This window comes from Chroicocephalus ridibundus, chromosome 6 (genome assembly GCF_963924245.1).
Source record: "Chroicocephalus ridibundus chromosome 6, bChrRid1.1, whole genome shotgun sequence".
NCBI classification, from domain to species: Eukaryota; Metazoa; Chordata; class Aves; order Charadriiformes; family Laridae; genus Chroicocephalus; species Chroicocephalus ridibundus.
This window is the reverse complement of record NC_086289.1, coordinates 21,355,790-21,375,824: the sequence shown is the minus strand read 5'-3', so window position 1 is coordinate 21,375,824 and position 20,035 is coordinate 21,355,790. Positions and strand designations below refer to the sequence as shown.

Here is a 20,035-nt window from a genome sequence, read left to right as displayed (position 1 = left end):
ATATTAATCTGACTATTAAGGGGTTTTAATACTGGTAACAGCCAAGTACCTTCAGTTGTCTTACAGTGCACACCGCAGCATTAAACATAAGTATGTAAAGATCTAGCAAAATCTCCCTAAGCTATTAATACCTAGTTTCTTACTCTAATCATTTTCCAGCCCACTGATAGCAGAAATGGTCAGCACGCATTCCTGCCACAGCTAAAAATCACCTAACCATACAACAACGCCTACAGCTTAGCTAAGAATACTTGTATTTCATCAGAAAGGCATTCATAATCATAATGCTTCCGAGGAATACAAAGTTCCAGGTTCAACCTTTTACTCAGGTCAGTGCTCTGCAGAATCAAACATTTTCTTATTGCCAGCTGGCGAAATTTCAGTGATTTCTTCAGAAATTTCAACATAACTGCATGTGAGTTGAGTAAGCTAGAGTTCTCCCTAGACTTGAATTGCTCAACATAAAGGCACCATAAAATATTTGCTGTCAGATTCCACATAAAGCACTTACAGAGTTCTTCTGCAGACTTGGAGCTCTTTGGAAGCCAAACATTCCACAATGGTAAGTCAAAGGTTTAGAGGTTTGATACTGAAGCTACAGATAGCTATTTGCTTTAAAACCGCAAAAGAAAGATATTTAAGAGAATCATGTAGTTACACATTTTTAAACGTGGATATATTCTATTAAAAAATGCAAGATGCAAAGGAAGTAAGACAGACACCTTTGTGAAGATTACTGTGAATTTTGTTCTTTGTTTTGTAATTCTTTGCAAGAAACTGTACACGTATATCTCTTGTCTTTCACTTGCTGTTATCCTTTTCTCAGAAAAGTTTGTGAAAATATTCATAATTTTGTAAACATTAAGGACCATGTTTTTAAAACCTATAGATGTGAAACTGTTTAAAATATAGTCCCTTTACAATGAAAAATTTAATACACAGTGGGTTTTGTCTGCATTTCTCTTTTGATCTATCAAGTTGTGCCCTGTTCCAGCTTTTCAAGTCTCCAAATGTGTTTGCAGAATCTGAATCAACAGTTAGGTAATGTTAAATAGATAGACAAAGCCCTATGGCCCAGTTTTCCTCTAATTTATGCTCATATAATCTCCAAAGGTACAGACATCAATTACTACTTTTGATGAGAATCTCAGGAATGGCATAAGTTTTACGGAAGAGACATTTGTTTCTGTAATATTCATAAATAAAGGGAGAAATTATCATCTATTTCTTTCAGTGCCTAAGCTTTCCTGAGGGCTTGTCTATACTCAGACAAGACTTACTTGAACAAAAAGGTCTGGTATCTCATTCCACGTTAACTCACCCACTTTCAAAGGCCATTAAATCCAGTGGTGGCTGGTGGCATCCCTTTACTGCTAACCAACTGTTGCTAATCTGACATATCCTTTAGTTGTCTCAGCGTAAATCCAGTTCAGACAGTGATTAGACACCAGAGACTTCCCCTTCTGTTTCTGTACAGATTCAGTGGCAGGTCCAGAACTTTGGTCTATAGAAAGAGGAGCATGCCCAAGTTCATCTGACTAGCATTTCTAGAAATAGCAAGATAAGGACAAATGTTGGAGCAAACAAAGGATAAAACATTCACAGAAGACAGGCAGCACAGCAAAAGAAGCGTTTTAGTCTTTTCTATAAAGACGTGAGTAACAGCAGTAAGATCTCTGGTAGAACTGGCCTGTGCTGTTGCAAACACCTGAACCAGTTTGGGGGAAAGCCACCACCAAACTCAAGAGAGATGAGTAATGAACAGCAAGCAATAAGATAAACCCACAGATCCATGCCAAATGCACACGGAGCCTCAGCAGAGACCAGCTGCAATGTTACATCCTACAACTTTATGGAAGAGGAATTGCTTAGACAATTTTCCTCTGGCCAGTGTCATGTTTTAACCCCAGCCAGCAACTAGGACCACACAGCTGCTCAGTCACTCCTGCTTCCCCTCTTTCCTCCAGTAAGGTAGGGATAAGAGGGCAAAAAGGAGGGGAGAAAAAAGCAAACAAACAAAAAACTTGTGGGTTGAGAAAAAGACAATTTAATAGAACAATAATGTAAAAGGATAATAATAATAATTACAATGGTAAAAGAATATACAAAATTAAGTGATATAACACAAGTCACTTTCACCACACAATGATCAGTTGCCCAGCCCATCCCAAGCAGTGATCGCAGATTCCTGCCCCCGTGGCCAACTCCCATTTATATACTGAGCATGATGTCTGTGGTATGGAATATTCCTTTGACCAGTTTGTCCTGTCTGTGCTCCCTCTCATCTTCTATGGGAAGCTGAAAAAGTCCTTAACTAATATAAACATCACTTAGCAACAACTAAAACAATATGCATTATCAGCATTATTCTCATACTAAATCCAAAACACAGCAGCTGCTAGAAAGAAAATTAACTCTATCCCAGCTGAAACCAGGACAGCCAGGCACCATAGAATAGCACAGTTTAAGAGTTTCAGTCCTTCTTCTTAACTTCTCTCATTCTGGATATGGTGCAACTGGCTCTATTCTAACCCAAAGCCTCACGAACTCCAAATCACAGAACTGCTATGGAAATTAAGCATTACACCCTTCCCAGACCACTCCTCCCCTTTTTCACTACACCATAGATGTCCCCCACCCCTGTAAGAAAGCAGCTCATCAGGGATTAAAATCACAAGGTTTTTTCCACAGCAGACAGAGGACATTCCCCTTGGCTCACCATCTGCCTAAAGTTCAGGGACCTTTCAGTGTCTTTTGATGTTCATGATTCAAATAACCCAAGGCAGACAGCAGAGCTGCCTAAAAACAAAGCCTCTCACTGCTGTTTCAGGTAGCAACAGCCTCTGAAGTTCAGAACAGTAACTTGGAAAGATCTACTCATTTTACAGTCCTTTCATGTTAATCTGCAAGTGCTATCAAGAAAATGTAAACAACTTTCTCCATTGCTTCTCAGTCTCTGGCCATTCCTGAACTTTTGCCTTAAGTTATCCAGCTTGAACAACCCATCAAAATAACCCTGTGCTCTCTCATGCTTCTCCAGTTCCTCTACCCCAGTATAACTGCCATTACAAAGTTATCCAGGCTTTTTCAAAAACGTCCTGGTTGTTCAGAAGGTCCCAGTGGACATCTCTGAAGAGCTCTTACAGATGTTTGGCTGTTGCCACCTCCAGACAAAAGGAAGGGTGTACTGTCACACATCCAGACCTGTGTGTGCATGGTTTGACAAATGACAGCTCGTGCGCTGCTAAGCAGAATGTACAGCACTGGAATTTTGCCCTAGGACACTTATTTGTGTCTCTCTTCTCTACCCAGACACTGTGCTGGTTTTGGCTGGGACAGAGTAAATTTTCTTCATAGCAGCTAGTATGGGGCTATATTTTGGATTTGTGCTGAAAACACTGTTGATAATATAGAGATGTTTTCATTATTGCTGAGCAGTTCTCACACAGAGCCAAGGACTTTTCAGTTTCTCGTACTGTCCTGCCAATGAGGAGGCTGGGGGTGCACAGGGAGCTGGGCCAGCTGAGCCAACTGACCCAAAGGGATATTCCATACCATATGATGTCATGCTCAGCGTATAAAGCTGGGGGAAGAAGAAGAGGGGGATGTTCAGAGTTACGTCATTTGTCTTCCCAAGTAACCATTACGTGTGATGGAGCCCTGCTCTCCTGGAGATGGCTGAACACCTGCCTGCTGATGGGAAACAGTGAATTCCTTGTTTTGCCTTGCTTGTGTGCGTGGCTTTTGCTTTACCTGTTAAACTGTCTTTATCTCAGCCCACAAGTTTTCACACTTTAAATCTTCCATTTGTCTCCCCCATCCCACTGGGGAGGGTGAGCAAGTGGCTGTGTGGTGCTCAGTTGCTGGCTGGGGTTAAACCATGACACAGCCACCTATTTCAAAAACTTACTGGAATATAATTAGGTCTAAGATCTCTACTCCACTGCCAAATTTGGAGAAATTGCTGTACCCAAAAGTGACGCAATGGGATGCTATGCAGACAGTGATTTGCTGGCAAGACAGCTAAATCTGACTCAAAGGCAATAAATAAAACACTAATAAGAGTCTTACAGGGCTTTCAAGTGTATAATACTATTGAAGCTTTTTTGTGATTTCTAGAGATTGGATTGTGGCAGGGTGTTGCTGACACATTTATGTCATATCATTTTATATCTTCCCCCCTAAAGGAAAAGGTCATCAATGCAGTGAAGTATCTGGAGTGCCCTTTTCCAATATTGTCATGTACACATAAGGTTATTTCTAATTTTTGCTTCAGGTTCAGTGACTTCAGTTTTGGAAATAAAGATAATCAAAGTGGAATTAAATTCATGCCGTGGTCTCTGTGTCTCTTTTACAGAAGTTGTTTCTGGCTTTCCTGGTTGCAACGGGCATCATAGTGAAACTGGGTGATGCATACTGCTTTTCTGAAAAGAACAAGCCAGGGGAGGCCATCAAAGGTAAGAACAGGGAAGATTACATGACTGTTCTGTGGCAGCTCAGCCCTGTGTGGAGCTTCCAGGAAGGGCTCAAAATACAAGGGAGGGGGGAGACGTCAGAAAGACATGAATAGGGGGTGCCAGCACCAAGTTAACAAAACTAGGGGAAAACAAAGTCTTCCCCTGGACTGGGTACAGTTGCAGCAATATTACTGCTATTAGTGGTAGGTTGCTATTGCTATTCCAGCACATGGAGCTGATGCAGGAGTTGAGAGTATTTCTGAATAAAGTCTGGTGCCAGGTGGCAGACCTGGCTGTTGGGTTACTCTCTTTCGTACTGAAACTTTCTCTAACAAGTGAAGAAGAAACGAGCGCAGGCTCTCAAAATAATCTGGGTAATAACCCAGAGAACAAAATAACTTCTACTTTACTATTGACAAGAAAAACATTTTCAGAATACTTGAAACAATTTTTAAACTTTTCAGCCTTTATGTGGAGGCTTAAAGATCGTGATTTATTTTGCCGTCTTATGCAGGCTGTATCATGGATGGAAAACTTTACCCCTTTGGAGAGATTGCGAGGACAAAAAGTTGCTTCAGATGCAGCTGCAGACCAGATGCAATGCACTGCTGCTCCCTGTAAGTTTGAACTTCTTGCTAGCATCATCGTTAATAGAAAGACCACAGCTTTCCATTTGCTGGGGATAAATGAGTTTCTAAGGGCACAAAAGAACCTTTCCTCACCCAGACCTAGAGCAAGTCACATATAGTTCTTGATCATTTGGATCCTTGGCTGTGTTCACCTTACCTCACTTTCTGCTGACTGGGAGTAGACACAGGCCCTTCCAGACACATCCAGTTGGTGCTTGCCTTTAATTTTGAGGAACTGGTGAACCCCTCTAACGCTGCAGTTAAGTCTTTCCTTAGCAGGGAAAGGGGGGGTAGGAGGGAATTCATTCCACAAGGGACCTCAGTGAAGCTCCTCTAAAGGGCTTATGATGATCTGAATCCCTTTCCAGAGGTGCTTTTCTCCAGTGAATATGCTGACCCTAGAGTGACAAGGCCCTGCTCTGAAGTGCCCTCCCTTCCTCTTATCTTACCTTCTAAAAAGGCCAAAATGGCTTAATTATGATCATTGCCTTTGCTCAGGTGACACTCTATCAGGAAACAGCTACCACATTCTAAGCAAAACGGCAATAGTGAAAAATTAATGGAAAAGAAATGAAACATCCCACGACCATGCTTATGTCACACTGTAGAGTGCTGTGCTAGAAATCCCTATGCTAGTGCTGACCAGACTGGTACATCTACACAGCACAACGCAGCAAGGCATCATTTGAGGCCCTGGAAGCCGTAGCTGTCTGGCACTCAAGCTAGCTAGGCTGGTCTTAGCCATAGTTTCAGAGCTATCTCGCTCAGCATTAGTTTAAGCTATAATCACTGCATCACTGAAGTATTGAGTCTTTTATTGCTCTCAATCTAACATTTTCTTTCTTTTTGCCAATGACAGCTTTCATACTCCTACTGGTTATGACAAAGAGAACTGTAAAGTCGTTTTCAACCAGAAAAGCTGTGACTATGACGTGGTGCAGAAGAGCGACCCCTCAAAGGAGTGTTTTGTCTATTCTCGTAGGGGCTAGCAACCCACCTGCACTGAATATCTCTGCACTGTGGAACTCCTCCCCTGCCTACAGATGCTTTGCCATCACAGAGAAGCTCAAAGACCTGGGAGATCTCGAAAGAGAGGGTACTTCAGCAGCTCACTTCTAATCTCCCAATTGTTCTAATTCAGTATACAAGACGCATAATCAGATTCAACGTCTCACTTCTGTCATTACTTGCATTGGTATCACTGAACTTTTTTGAATGCAATAAATCCAGATGAAACATCCAGAAACACTTCATAATGATGGTTCATTTAATGTAATAACATGAGGCAATGTCACCTTATTTGAGAAAGGAATGCATTCGCCTCACTAATCCAACATGCCACGCACCAGTACCCTGGCCCAAGCCACTCTCATGCTTTGCAGATTGTGTTCTAGCCAAGAGTCAGAGCAGACATTTTAGCTCACCAGGTGTCAAAATCCATTATCGTTTGGACGAGATGCACTGTTTGGGACATGCCGTACAGCGGCTCCCACTCAGGGCACACCCGAACTGCTGCAGGAATTTCCGCAAGACCCAGGTTGCTAACACCTGTGACCTCTGAAAAACAGTGAGGATGAAAGATCATCACCCTCATCTTTTTTTTTAGCTCCTTCTTTTCAGCAACAGCATCACCCAATAGCAGTGACTGTTTCTCTCCATTACTCTCTCTGACCTGCTGCCAGGTGTGCTCCTCCAAGCCCTGCTCCTGAAAGTCTGCACATTAGTGCAGTTGCACTGCATTAGTGGTTCTTGCCCACACAGAAAAAGAGATCTAGATCAGCTCCTGGCAACATGCTTCCTCGTGGCAGCAGAACTTGAGGTACTTACAAAAGGCGGATGCCTTCTGTCTCTTCAGTATAAAAATTCCCCACATTTGCTTGGGAGAGAAGTCCAGCCAGTGACGGGGCTCAAAACCAAATCTCCCACTTGGCAACTGGTAATATCCTAAATCTGCCCACGTATAGGAGACCAGGCAACAACACCCTATGAAATGTTGCTTCTACGTGGCCGCCTGGCTCCAGAGTTGAGTATTAAAGACCCACAACAGTCTGCACTTAACCGTTGCATGGTTTGAAAAGAAACACACCTTCCAGGACAAGTGGGCTGTTTAATGATGCTCCATAATCAACAACAAGTCTGTTGTCTTGTAAAAGTACAAGGTTACACCTTCTTAGGGCAGGGGTCCTCCCTTGGCCCAAAATCAATTGTCAGCCTATATTCAGCAGAGGTACTTGCTTCTCAAGATGACCCATCTCAGGCTCTGTGAGCCATCAGTAAAATCAGAGGGATTTAAAGTGGTATGTTTTCTCTGGCTTTGTTTTTGGTAATTTGCCTATGAACAATTGTTTAAAACTTTCTTACGGCTTCACTTAAGATGACTCCTTTTGGGAAAAAAATCCAAGTATTTTGTAAGCACTGGTATTACATTCTTAGCCTTTTAAAGTTCTCCACACCACAGACCAGATATCAGTCAATAACTCCATGTTTCTGTACCATTGTTTCCTGCCAGCCTGAAAAAATGTGAGGGGCCAGAATTAGAGTAAGTTCAGCTTTTTTCAGTACAAATGCTTGCATATGTCTTTTAAAAATCTGACTTTCATTCACTGATTTAACCATGTCAGTCCTCAAATTTGCCCTAAACAGCAACATGTGGAAATGGGTGTTCGCACGTTGATTAAAGTCTTAAGGTAATTTTTCTCCAAAGAGTTTTCATATCCTGCAGGAGAGGAACAGTTTTGAAATTTGTCCTGAATGACTTTCCCCCTTTTCTGCCAGCTCCTGTCAAAATTACACAGAACACAGCCTCAACTGGTACTTGAAGGAATGTTCTCATTTACAGAACAAATAGCTGCAGCTTCTTAGGGGAAGCAATATTTTGAGCATGGAGATCCAAAGAGTTCCCACCTAAATAGCTCACAGAACTGATTCTTGAGAAAAATCAGTTTTAACATTTGTTTTTGAAATCTCAGTTTTAAAAATAAACATTTTTATTGCTAACAAAAGTGACTTGGAAACTGCTCATGGATTATTTTTTAATTCAAACCACTGAGAACTGCACACATCAGGATTAACATGCAGTTTGTTGTATAGTCTGGGACTGTGCCAGGTGGTATTGGAATGATTTTGTTATTCCAAGTTTTGCCCCGTCATAGTCTTACAAATTAAGGCTACATTTTTCTTCTGAAAGTTATGAAAGTTAGCTTATTATCTTAGATGGTTACATTCATTTCTTAATATTGGTAGTTCCTCAGTAAGACTTCATATTTCACGTGATTTGCAGATACTTAGTTCACTTTTAATTTAAATAGAATTCAGTTCTACTTATTACCTTATTTGTACCTTTATTTATGTATTTATTTATTTATAATTAGGAGTCATTATTTCCTAGAGTCACAAGTGTTCTGTAGAATCTAGGTGCCAATTTTTTTACAGATGAAGATGATTTTTGCAGTGCAAGAAGATTTCTGATTTGCTGGCAGCACCAGTAAAAGCATGAGTGACTGAAACAGGAAATCTAGCACAGGCTTTGGAGCTCGTGCTTAATATATTCATTAAGGCTATGGGATTGGGAAGAAACAGCACATTTGATCAATGCAATTAGCACAACCTTCCAGAAGTTATTTGCGGGTGGGGAAGCACATCTTCCACTGCAAGGGCAGCTCCTCCACCACATGTACTTGAAGCAGAATCTGAACAGCCCAGCACAAACAAGAGCTGACGCTGGAGAAGCCGGAAAATGGATTCTGGTGAGTTTACCAGACAAGGAAACATAGAGAGAACTGACCTAGAGGCTCTGGAGAATAGTCAGGCTTCACTGAGATCAAGGAATCCTCTCCAAATGTTTAAATTAAAAAAAAAAAATCTTTTAGTTTCAACATGAGATTGTATTGGGTTTTCTATCGCCAGAGTTGCTGGCACTATTAAAACTAATTTTTTTTTCCCCTAAATGAAACAATTTTAGTAACAAAGCTCAGGAATCTTGACTCCCTCTTGCTATAAAGTGGAAAGCCTCCTTACTGAGAGGGGACATGCTTAACAGCATTGCCACAGGTAATTTGGAGGTTCGTTTTTTCTTTTTTTTTTTTTTTCATTCAGCTGCAGGAAAGCAGGATGATACATCACTCACCCTCGGTTTTGAATACTTGTCATTATTTGGTACTGCAAAGACAAGGGTTATTTGTGTAGGACAGAAACGTGGAGAGGTAGCAGTTCAGTTTTCCATCCTTCATAGCAATGAAACTTCTTGTTGATTACTAGTCGAATTTCAATAACTTCCTCAGAAATACCAACAGAACACCTCCAGACATGAAATATTTTTGTGTTTGATTTGCTTGGCAAGACACTGAGGAATAAGTTTTTGCCATTTTTATATTCTCCCCTGCAGGAAACACCAGACAGGTCATGCAAGAGCTCCTTAGAAACAACACGTACTTATCATAAGTCCAAAGAATCTTTCAGATTCTTAAGATTTCACAGCACTCAGAGTCATCTGTTGACACGTATGTGATCAGAGAGCCATGGCAACCTATTTCACATTTGAAGGAATAACAAAAATAAAATGCTAGCTGTCATTTTGTGAAGGAAATAATAAGATTACATAAAGTCTGTTGAATATTCTGCCCTTTCAGGTGCTATGATTCCTGTTTGCTCTCTCAAAGAGGGGGAAAGCAATTCTTCTTGCACAAGTGTGCTCTTGGTAACTGTTAAAATACCCTCAAGAAGTAGCCACAGACGGGTTTTTGCAGCAGTGTTTCCTGGGCTTCCTTCTTGACACCGCTGTGCCATGCATACTGTTATTACGAAATAAACAGCCTGGGTGTAATTCTGGGGAAACCTGCCAGAGACAAGAGCCACAACAACCCTCTTTATGTTGCTCTGTTCTAGTTGCTGCCCATCAGGAACAGACAGGAAGGGTGTAGGACGAGAAAGGGGAGGAAGCAGGATTTTATACGTTACAGTGGAAAGTAGCAGAGAAGAAAAGAAAAAAAAAAAAACAAAAGGTTCCAACAGCCAAGATATGCCATGGATTTGGCTGAAGCATTCTGTGGCTGCTGTCCCCACCCCAGTCTGCTCTGAGTCCATGCAGCAATAATAGCCAACCACTGAGTTTTATCTTCATGGAATCGGTGACTAACAAGTTTAGAAAATGGAAACAAGTTCATGCTCCCTAAATAGAGCTGAAATGCAGTGTATATGGATATACACACAACTAACTGAGCTTTCCCCCCCAAAAAAAAAGCCCAGAGGTCACTGAACTAAAACTTCAGTATAAAACTGAAGTTAAGCCTCCTTTCATTTTGTGCATGCACATGCAGGTTGCATTAAAGATGGAAGACTGCACAAATTTGGTACCACCCGGAGGCCCAAAGTTGGGCTTCCAATGCCAGTCCGGTTAGAGCAGGTTCCACTGTTGCACCATGCAAGTTCCACAAAACCAGAGGCACCACTGGCAAGAACTACAGCAACGCTCCCACCCACCACCCTTCCTATAGCTGACTCCTTAAGTCAGGCTTCCATCCAAAAGTCTCTATTTTTTCATAGACTTATGATCTTAATTTGCTTAAACAGCTGCAGGGCTGGAATAAAAAGCTGCGTTTGAAATCATTGCATTTTTTCATTTCTAGAATAAACTTTTCTGTCGTTTTCTGGTTCACCGAAGATTTCTAAGATCTATTTGGTTACCACGTGGCTTGAGTTGAAAGTCAGAAGCATAGGAAATACTGCATTTCCCATAAATTGGAGATGTCTTTTGGCTAGCTGCTCTGTCACTCCTATCCATTCTGCTTTACTGCCCCCGGACTTCTGACCTGGCTGCTGTAGTATCTGTGGCTGTCTTCCTCAGTGCTACCCACACTGCAGAGGTGGAGGTCTCCTCCTTGCAAATGCAGCCTGGCATTTGCGGTTGGTTCTTCAGATCTCCTTGTCTGTCCCTTGCTTAGCACTGATTCTTCATCCGGGAATCATGACCTGACAGGATTTTCCAGACTAGCTGAGAGATTACCACGTGTTTTTTTTTTTTTTTAAAAAAAACCGCATTTGTGCCCTAGCAAGAGGGATCTTTGCTTACCCACAGAACTAAACAGGGGGAAAAAAATGAAGTGTTTGTCCTCCCACTGAAATTGCCTTAAATTAAAACTGATATTTGGCCTGGGGATGGGGACTCTGCTACATATGGAAGACGACAGGGGTGTTCAGATCAGGGGAGAAATGACATTGTTGTCTCCAGCTTGGGCATTCCAGCTTGAATTGAGACCTCAGTTCAAATTTCTGCTATGCCACATGTTACCTGGGACAAATCACTCATGCTATCTGTGCCCCTTGCCTGTAAAATTAATACAATTCTTTGCTAATTCCTGTACCAGGAGAGATCTGAGGGCACAGGCTTTGAGGTTTGTGGGTATATGAACCTCAGAGTTAACAAAAATGTTCCCACCAAACGAAACTTCCTTCTACCACATTTACAATATGTTTCTGTGTGAACAGTGCACTGCACGTTTCAGTGCTGTTTGCTTTAGCTTTTCCTCTAAATACTTGTCCTTTCTCACATGCAGATGTGGCAGACTTTGTTCAACAATTGTAAAACCAAGGTACATTATACATAGCATTGTTGGTTTAAAGACAAGATGAATTTATTTGTAAAATTATGTTTACTTATGATCTGTGAGCTGATATGCCTCATGCTTCCTCTTGCTGTCCCCCCTCTCTATGGCAGTGGTAGTCAACCTACTGGTTTTAATGACTGGATACGTGAACTCAGCTTCCATAAGGAATCCTGCACTTGCTCTCTCCTGCAGAAAGCTGATCCCTCTCACGAATGTGAGAGTAGTACTGAAATGCGGGGTTAAGAAACAACATTCCTGGACTGCTTTCATTCTAATGCATCTCTTCCAGCTTTAAGTTTTTCATAGAGTAATGCTTTTCATAGGTATTAGCTAGCATGTTGGGGTTTTTTAATAACATTACTGCTCTGAAATCATGCTTTATTTCTCTAGCACTGAAAGATACAGCAAAAACAAGGCTGATAATCTTGCATTACTCTCATTATCTCTGTGGTCATCAGTGAGATGTAACCAGAAATCCCAGGTGAAGAATGACTAAGTAAAATAGTGAGGTAAAACTTCCAGAAAGTCCCCAGGATTTTCCCTGCCTTAGGAAGAAACAGGATTATCTGTTCAGCAGCAGAAGTGGAAAGAGGGCGCAGAACTGGGCAGAGCACTCATATACTTCGAGCCTTTTTAATAAGAAATAAACTGGTTGGGAAGACAACGCGAGGTTTAAACAGAGTAATGTCTGTTGGAGATACCTGCTCCCCACACAAGCAAGGCACCTATCATCCTGTACACAAATAAAGTGAAGAAGCAGCGCAACATAATATGGGCCACAAATGACCTCAGTAATCAATATATGAATGGACCATCTACATAGAGTTTGCTGTTCTGAGTGGTTTCAGCACCACAGCGTGTTGTTAGGGTCCCCTGAGTTCACAGTTCTCATGAAAAGCTTCTCCACTGTCCCTCGACACTGCCCAGGCTTAGACAAGTCGCTCCCTGCTGTGTTCCAAAGAAAGCTGCTTGCAAGAACTCAGCATCAAAACCAGCAAGCTGACTGGGTTTTGTCTGTAAGAAATTCCACAAGTTTCACTCCAGAACACCAGCATCACAAATTGCTACATCTCTGGTGACTTTTGTTCACATACAAGAACAGCTGCAGGTGTCTGTCAAGAAAAACATTGCATGCAAGCTCCAAAACATGCAAGAAGAAAAAAAATTAGATGTTTCAGTAATATTTACAGAATCAAGGGAACGTAATTTGATGGTCCTTTTCTTCCAAACTATCACGGAATACTTGCTCCAGACTACCTTTGAGGACATGGTGGAGCCATTATTTCGAACAGGGCTCTGTGGTGCGTCCTCCAGTATTTTCACCCAAGGTGAAATAGTTACTTCTCAGCACTTAGAGGTTACAAAGAGCAGGCATGCAAAGCTGGGACCCATCCTTAGCCCACCCACAGATGTAAGTCAAGTAGGTCAGGCAGTATAGGAGCAAAGCATCGGAAGGGAGAGCGTGAACTCTCTCCATCTTCACTGCAACTGACACAAAAGGCAGCTTCGGCCTAGGATCAGGGTGTATTATTTTGTTATCCTACTGAGCCTTCCCCCCCCCGCTTTAATAGACAAGTGCATATGCTCTGAAACACTGACAGTATCTCAAACCACAAGCTGTTAAATTGGCTTCATATACATTTGTGAGAGATCTAAAGGGGACAGTGGAACTCTGTCGATGTCAGTAAAGAAGTTTCCAGTGCCTGTGGTCGTGGGCTGACATGTTCTGGTGGTTTACCAGTCAAGGGAGTGAGCCATGTGGCTGCGGTGTCAGTCACGTCCTGTTTCAGGGCACTGCCTTCAGGGCATCGGCATTGCCAAATCTAACTTAATTAACGATAGGCTGATTGCGGGCAGCTTTATCCAACCTACGAATACCTGCAAGCACTTCAGCTCTTTTCTGCCACCCTGAAGAAAGATTTGGTAACTGAAGAAAAGCTGATTTACCCAACCTACAGAGTTGAAAGCCAGCTACGGCTGCTCCCGTGGGTGGCGGTCTCACCGTGACCTGCATTGCAATACTGCCGGCTTTCTCACGTGAACTTCCTGAGCTAGTTCTCAACTCTGGAGTTTGTGTAGAAGACATGGAGTAACTACCTCAGCTTGGAGTTCAACTTCAACTCTCAAATCCATACAAAAAGGCAACGCTATTAAGCGGCCAGAGTAGTTCAAGCATTGCAAACTGTATTCCTGATAATAAGGGCAAGATTTCTTCCCCTGCCAGGGCTACACAGTTTGCAATATTTGAACCAACTATATCAAAGTCAAGGAAAAGGAGACTGTACTTGACTCCTTTGCTACCAAATTACCATCCCAAGCATTTGGAAAGCGCGTCTGTCCCTGACGCATACAGCCTCTCCAGAAAAGAGAGAATTTCTCCCCAGCTACAAGGATGAAGGAAGAAAATATACAATACCTATTTTTCCCCCACTCACAGAGAACCTGTGCATATGGGTCTTCCACATGATGAAAAACTAAACAAGGAAGAAAACAGTTACCTAGAACCCTTTTCTCAGGGCCTACAGATGCCAGCCTCCCTCCACAGAAACCCCAATTTTTATGTAACCCGTCCAACGACCACTCCTTTTCCACAAGAGCCCTCTTTATCTTCAGCTGATGAACAAGCAAGCTGAATGATTGTTCAAAATTTGTGCCTTTTAAAACTTAGACAGGCTTGAAATTCCTTTTGAAGTCCCTCCCATAACTGCCTTCCCGATCTGGTGCGGCAGAAAAGCCACACCCGTTTCCTCAGTGCCTTTCAGAACCAAACCTCCCTGTATATAATTGGCTTATTTTGAAAATATCCACCCAATGAGGTCATTTTGCAGAAACCTCATTGGAGTTATTCAGGCATGTTCAGTTTGCTCAAGGATTGTTGTCATAAACACCCTCTCTATATAAGTTCTCTGAGATGATGAGCTTCTTGCAGGTTATCTCCTTACTGGAAGCCTCATAATTCTGCAACAATGGTGAGTCCTTACATCTTATACTATAAAAAGACCATGGCTTTTTGCTACAGATTTTAAAGCAGGTTCTGTTGGATTTATCTCAGTACTCAGAGATCTAAGCAACTTGGAGAAAGTAGAAATTCTGTATTTTGAAAGCCAAAGTCAGACAGATAGGCACAGGCAGGTAAGGACCTTGGTAAAAGATCTCAGCATATATGCGGCAGGTGATGTCTAATAGGACTCCAGCTAAAGCTTTTTATTATAACCCGTTTCCACTCACATGTAATGTTTGGAGGCAACATCTTTTCTGGCAGAAAGCAGCCCTGCTGTGTCTCAGCCTGCAACTGGCCTTCAGTTTTGTGGAAAGTCTGGATAACATCCGAACGTTTAGTTAAACTCAAGAACATTACCTTGATTTTTACTCGTTTGCAGCTCTGTTGCAGTTCTGTGGGGTTTAACCTCTCATCTGCAAAATTAAATGCTAGTCTTTCTTTTTCCCAGCTCTTAGATATGACTTCTTTTTATAAGTCACCGGTTCTACCCTGCCCAAAACCCCCACATACAAATACAATATGTCATTGTTTATTCCTGGTCTACCTTTCCTCTCTTACCAAGATTTTAAATTCATCACAGCTAATTCCACCCTAGAGTTCTTGCACTTATTACCTTCATATCCCCAGTGAAAGCCCTTCAAACATTTCAAAATAATATTGAAGGATAAGGGACTCGCTTAGGAATTTAAGCTAAAGTTGTTGACAAAGGTCATAAAATGTAGAATTATCTAGTTTGGAAGGGACACCTGCAGGTCATTTGGTCCCACCTCCTGCCCAAAGCAGGGCCAAATCTTGAGGGTTCAACTTCAGCTGAAGTTCTTCAGCTTGTTCCTAATCCTTCAGTATTAGGGTGAAATATCCAGTGGGTTCTTCAGACTCCAGTGAAGAAGTTTTACAAGTATGAACGAGCTTAGTAGCAGAGACAGTTGGTCACCAATCCTATGGAGAAAATAATGACAAGAAAAATGAATGGGGAGGGGGAAGGAATAGAACACACTCCTTTCACAAACAGTGTTTGAGTCTATCAGTCCTGTATTAGGTAATGCTTGATTTTAACAGCTTGGAAAGATAGATATTTTTTTTTCTCCCATCTCCAAATGATGCTCTGCCTCTGCTTCTTCTAAATGTCTCAGTACTTCTGACTGGGTGTTAAAGTGTCTGAACTGCAAAAGACAATTGGATTTTGATTTGAAACCACAATCTATTTTCCTATTTCTAATAGTAGCATTTAATTGTCAAGACATCTTAATAGTTACTTAAGTATTCATATTAATTCTGCTTTCTTGTTCAGAAAACCATCTTGGCCTGCCTTCTTGTTCTTGCCATTAGCGTGACACTGTCCAATGGTTATTGCTTCCGTGAGTCACTGAGGCCGGGGATATCTGGTGGTGTGATCGTAGGTAAGACGTCAACTGTCCTCCACTTGACAGACATCAGCACAATCACTGCCTGTTTTGATTTGTCCATTCAGCGCAATTTGTCATAATTTAGAAATAACTGGAAAGAGTGGAGAGAAACCACTAGGAAATTGAGGGGAAAAGGGGTGTGGAGAGCAGGGAATTTATAATACATTATAAAAAAGAAGAGTTTATCTGAGGAGCATCACACAGGACAAATTAAAAATGAATTTTTGTCCAGGGAAGTAACATAGGCTTAGTTTATCCAGCTGCATGAAGTAACAACTCATGTTTTCATTATAGCAACATATTTAGAAATACAGAGAAGGGAGGTGAAGGGTGTGTATGGTCAATATAAAGCAGGAAACAGATTGGCAAGTGTTCAGCACACTGATCAATTTACTCATTTGTTCTTTTCCTATCCGAAGGAAAGTTCTTAAGAACAGAACGGCTACTTCCCTTGAGTCTGGGACTGCTCTTCCTGAACACAGCTAGTCTATCAGTCTACAGATGAGTGGAGCTGAATGAAAATAAGCACTCAAAAGAAACATGCAATTATTTGGACACAAGAAGAGTTGATGTGTGCCAGCAGGCAAAATAAACTGAGTGCCCCAAAATAGACCATTTTCTGGGAAAGCTAGTGCTACTACTAGAAAAATTAGTTAGCATTGCCAAAGAAACAGAACATATTTATAGGCAAAGACAGCTGGAACCCCCAAATTCTCCACTCTGTCTTGTTCTGTCTCAATAAAGTCCTGCTTTCCAGGTCACTCATATTAAGAAGCCTATTCAGTAACTGTTGGACAGGAACTTTACATCCAATACGTGCTTTAGGATTGGGAAAAGTTTTATGGGCAGATTTAGTCTTGCTTTAAATGAGGAGTCAATAGTAGTTGGTGTTGGGGAGGAATAACTCCATGCACCAGTACAGGTTAGGGGATGACCTGCTGGAGAACAGCTCTGTGGAAAGAGACCTGGGAGTCCTGGTGGACAACAGGATGACCATGAGCCAACAATGTGCCCTTGTGTCCAAGAAGGCCAATGGCATCCTGGGGTGCAACAAGAAGAGTGTGGCAAGCAGATCAAGGGAGGTCATCCTCCCCCTCTACTCTGCCCTGGTGAGGCCACACCTGGAGTACTGTGTCCAGTGCTGGGCTCCCCGGTTCAAGGACAGGGAACTGTTGGAGAGGGCCCAGCAGAGGGCTAGAAAGATGATTATGGGACTGGAACATCTGTCTTATGAAGAAAGGCTGAGGGACCTGGGTCTTTTCAGTCTGGAAAATAGAAGTCTGAGGGGGAATCTTATCTATGCTTAGAAATACTTCAAGGACAGTGTCAAGAGGATGGGGCCAGGCTCTTTTCAGTGGTGCCCGGGGACAGGACAAGAGGTGATGGGCACAAACTTGAACATGGGAAGTTCTATCTCAACTTGAGGAGGAAATTCTTTACTTCAAGGGTGGCAGAGCACTGGAACAGGCTGCCCAGAGAGGTGGGGGAGTCTCCGTCTCTGGAGACATTCAAAACGCACCTGGACGCGTTCCTGTGCAACCTGCTCTAGGCGAACCTGCTTTGGCAGGGGGGTTGGACTAGATGATCTCCAGAGGTCCCTTCCAACCCCTACCATTCTGTGATTCTGTGTTAATGAGGGAGGAAGTCAAAGCCTTTTCTTAATTCTGACCAGGTCCGTTCCTAGTTTCATTTCTGCTGGGTGTTGCCATTCCTGTACTTAAAGATGAGCTACTCCAGGAAACCGGACACTGCCAAGAACCACAGGAAAAAGGGGGACCCAGGATACCCTTCTCCATTCGTTAGAATAGTAGCAGTCCTGCTCTGCTGAGGACCCTCTGTGTTTGCAGATAGGGATGTTAAAGTAAAAAGCCAAAAACGATCCCACCTGTTTTGCACCAGCGATAGCATTGTGCATATGTTTTCAGGCTGCCTTGACTCAAATGGAAAGGTGCATGAATTTAGTTCCAAGTGGAGGACAGAAGACTGCCATGATTGTTCCTGTTACAGGGACGGAATTCAATGCTGCTCCAGGTGAGTTCAGAGCAGCAGTGGAGGTTTATCCTCTGCTGCCGCAATACAGCACAAAGCACTTCTGTTCACACAGGGGTTGCTGAGAAATGACCATGAACCTTCTCTCACTCACTTCATATCACAAAGCTATGCATTAACCCAACACCATCATCACTGAACGTGCAAGAAGTTCCTCTGACAAATATTCCTGATTTATAAAAAGGACTTAATTCTTCTTAGGGCTATAATTTCAGGCAAGATACTGATTCAAGAGAGAACACACAGTTAATTAAGAACTTTCTACTGCTCCTAATCCACTTCTCCCCAAAGCCACGCATAGTCCCTCTTCACTCTGAGAAGCAGCTCAAGATACTCTGGCCTGTCTGTAATTTCTACTGTAGCGACACCAAACCTCTCACGCAATTCTTGTTACATATTATGGTTGAAGAGAAAAATAAATGGTATTTGAATAGGAAATAAATACAACAAATGCCCGTTAGGTGTAAATCAGATCAGTAAACAACAACTCTGCCCTAATCCTGCTTAAACAGCAGGCTAAGTAACTTTTGAGCTGGGGCTTTGTGTGAGTTCCCTTTTCTGCTCCTGAACACCTCTTCAGTATAGCTTCTTCCTATTAAAAGTGTAGATACCATCTCAAATGGAAGCTGTTCACCTCTTGATCTCATCACCTTCTTGTCTTTCTTTTTCCACTGACAGCTTTGCGACACCAGTTGGCTATGATGAAAAGAAGTGTGTAAAGATCTTTGACAAGGAGACCTGCACTTATAAAGTAGTGGAGAAACATGATTCCTCAAAAGAATGCCCAGTCCACGGGTGGGTGGGCTAACAGGATTGTGGATTTGGGAGATATTTCCTCCTTTCCTTTTTTTTTGTTTTTTTTTTTTTTGTTTTAAGGGTGTTCTCTCTCTCTCTCAAATCCAAAAACACCAAAAAAAATGCAGCTGTTGAGTGAAATCTACTCATAAAACCTAACACATAATAAAACTGAATAGCTACTCACAACAGACTCCCTTGGTTTCTCTGCCTTCTCCTTCCCCATGAAGAAAGAACTGACTTGTTCTTTCCTTGAGAGCAGAAATTAAAGACAGCATTTTAAAAGTAGCAGCTACTGAGGAGGCTTGAATTCTTCTCCGGTCACACTTCAGTGCCAGGGAGCATATTCTCTTATCTGTGCACAGCTGTATCTTAAAGCTAAAATAAAATTAGATTAAGCATCAGAAATCCATGTAACTTATTTTCTTCTTTGAGAATGGAAACCTAAAGAGTTAACGTTCCGAAAACACATGGGAAAGAAATGAAAAGCAACTTAAAAATCTCTTTGAAGTTTGAATGAACATTCTCTTTCCTAGGACAGTGTCTTATATGATGATCTTTTATCCTACGCAGTTCCCTGGAGCCTGCCCAACCTATGAGCTGCCCAGTTAGACCCAGCACTGTACTTCCATTATACCCACAGCACAGCAGACCCAGTCCTCAACCTGGGGTTTGGGTAAGAGAAAGGGTGTTTTATTCAGATTAACACTTAAGAAATTCAGGTTATTACACTGGCCAAAGGCAGGACTGTGAGTAGACAGACTGGGCTCAAACAGGGAATAAGTTCAGCAAATCCACAAACAATAACTGAGAGGGACACACGTGCTGGTATAAGCTCTTTCTTGGGGTGCTCCCTCATAATCTTTTTGGGTACATTTGTTCAGTTGCCTCTTTGCACAAGTGGCTATGAGCATTCTATGTCTCCATGCACTATTTCCCCTAACAGGAAGAGTGTGTCAGAGCTTCCATAGGTCCTCATTTCAAATTATGGAATAAGCTCACAACTTGTCAGCAGGGCCTGGTCTTGCTGTCTGCAGGGGCAAGGTGAACCTCAGCTTCCATCAGCCTTGACCACATGTTCTCCGTTAAGAAACAC

At 42.2% G+C, this 20,035-nt stretch overlaps 2 protein-coding genes across 2 annotated transcripts; both read left to right on the top strand.

Annotated features, from left to right (window-relative positions):
- The first annotated feature begins 405 nt into the window (after positions 1-405).
- On the top strand, positions 406-6,334 carry LOC134517393 (beta-microseminoprotein-like). Its single transcript, XM_063338825.1, has 4 exons — positions 406-562; positions 4,358-4,457; positions 4,972-5,074; positions 5,946-6,334. The coding sequence occupies exons 1-4, from the start codon at positions 560-562 to the stop codon at positions 6,073-6,075; spliced, it is 336 nt and encodes a 111-aa protein (XP_063194895.1). The 5' UTR covers positions 406-559; the 3' UTR covers positions 6,076-6,334.
- An 8,193-nt stretch (positions 6,335-14,527) lies between these two features.
- Positions 14,528-19,320, top strand: LOC134517268 (beta-microseminoprotein-like). Its single transcript, XM_063338604.1, has 4 exons — positions 14,528-14,657; positions 15,981-16,089; positions 18,021-18,126; positions 18,823-19,320. The coding sequence occupies exons 1-4, from the start codon at positions 14,655-14,657 to the stop codon at positions 18,950-18,952; spliced, it is 348 nt and encodes a 115-aa protein (XP_063194674.1). The 5' UTR covers positions 14,528-14,654; the 3' UTR covers positions 18,953-19,320.
- Positions 19,321-20,035: the final 715 nt, after the last annotated feature.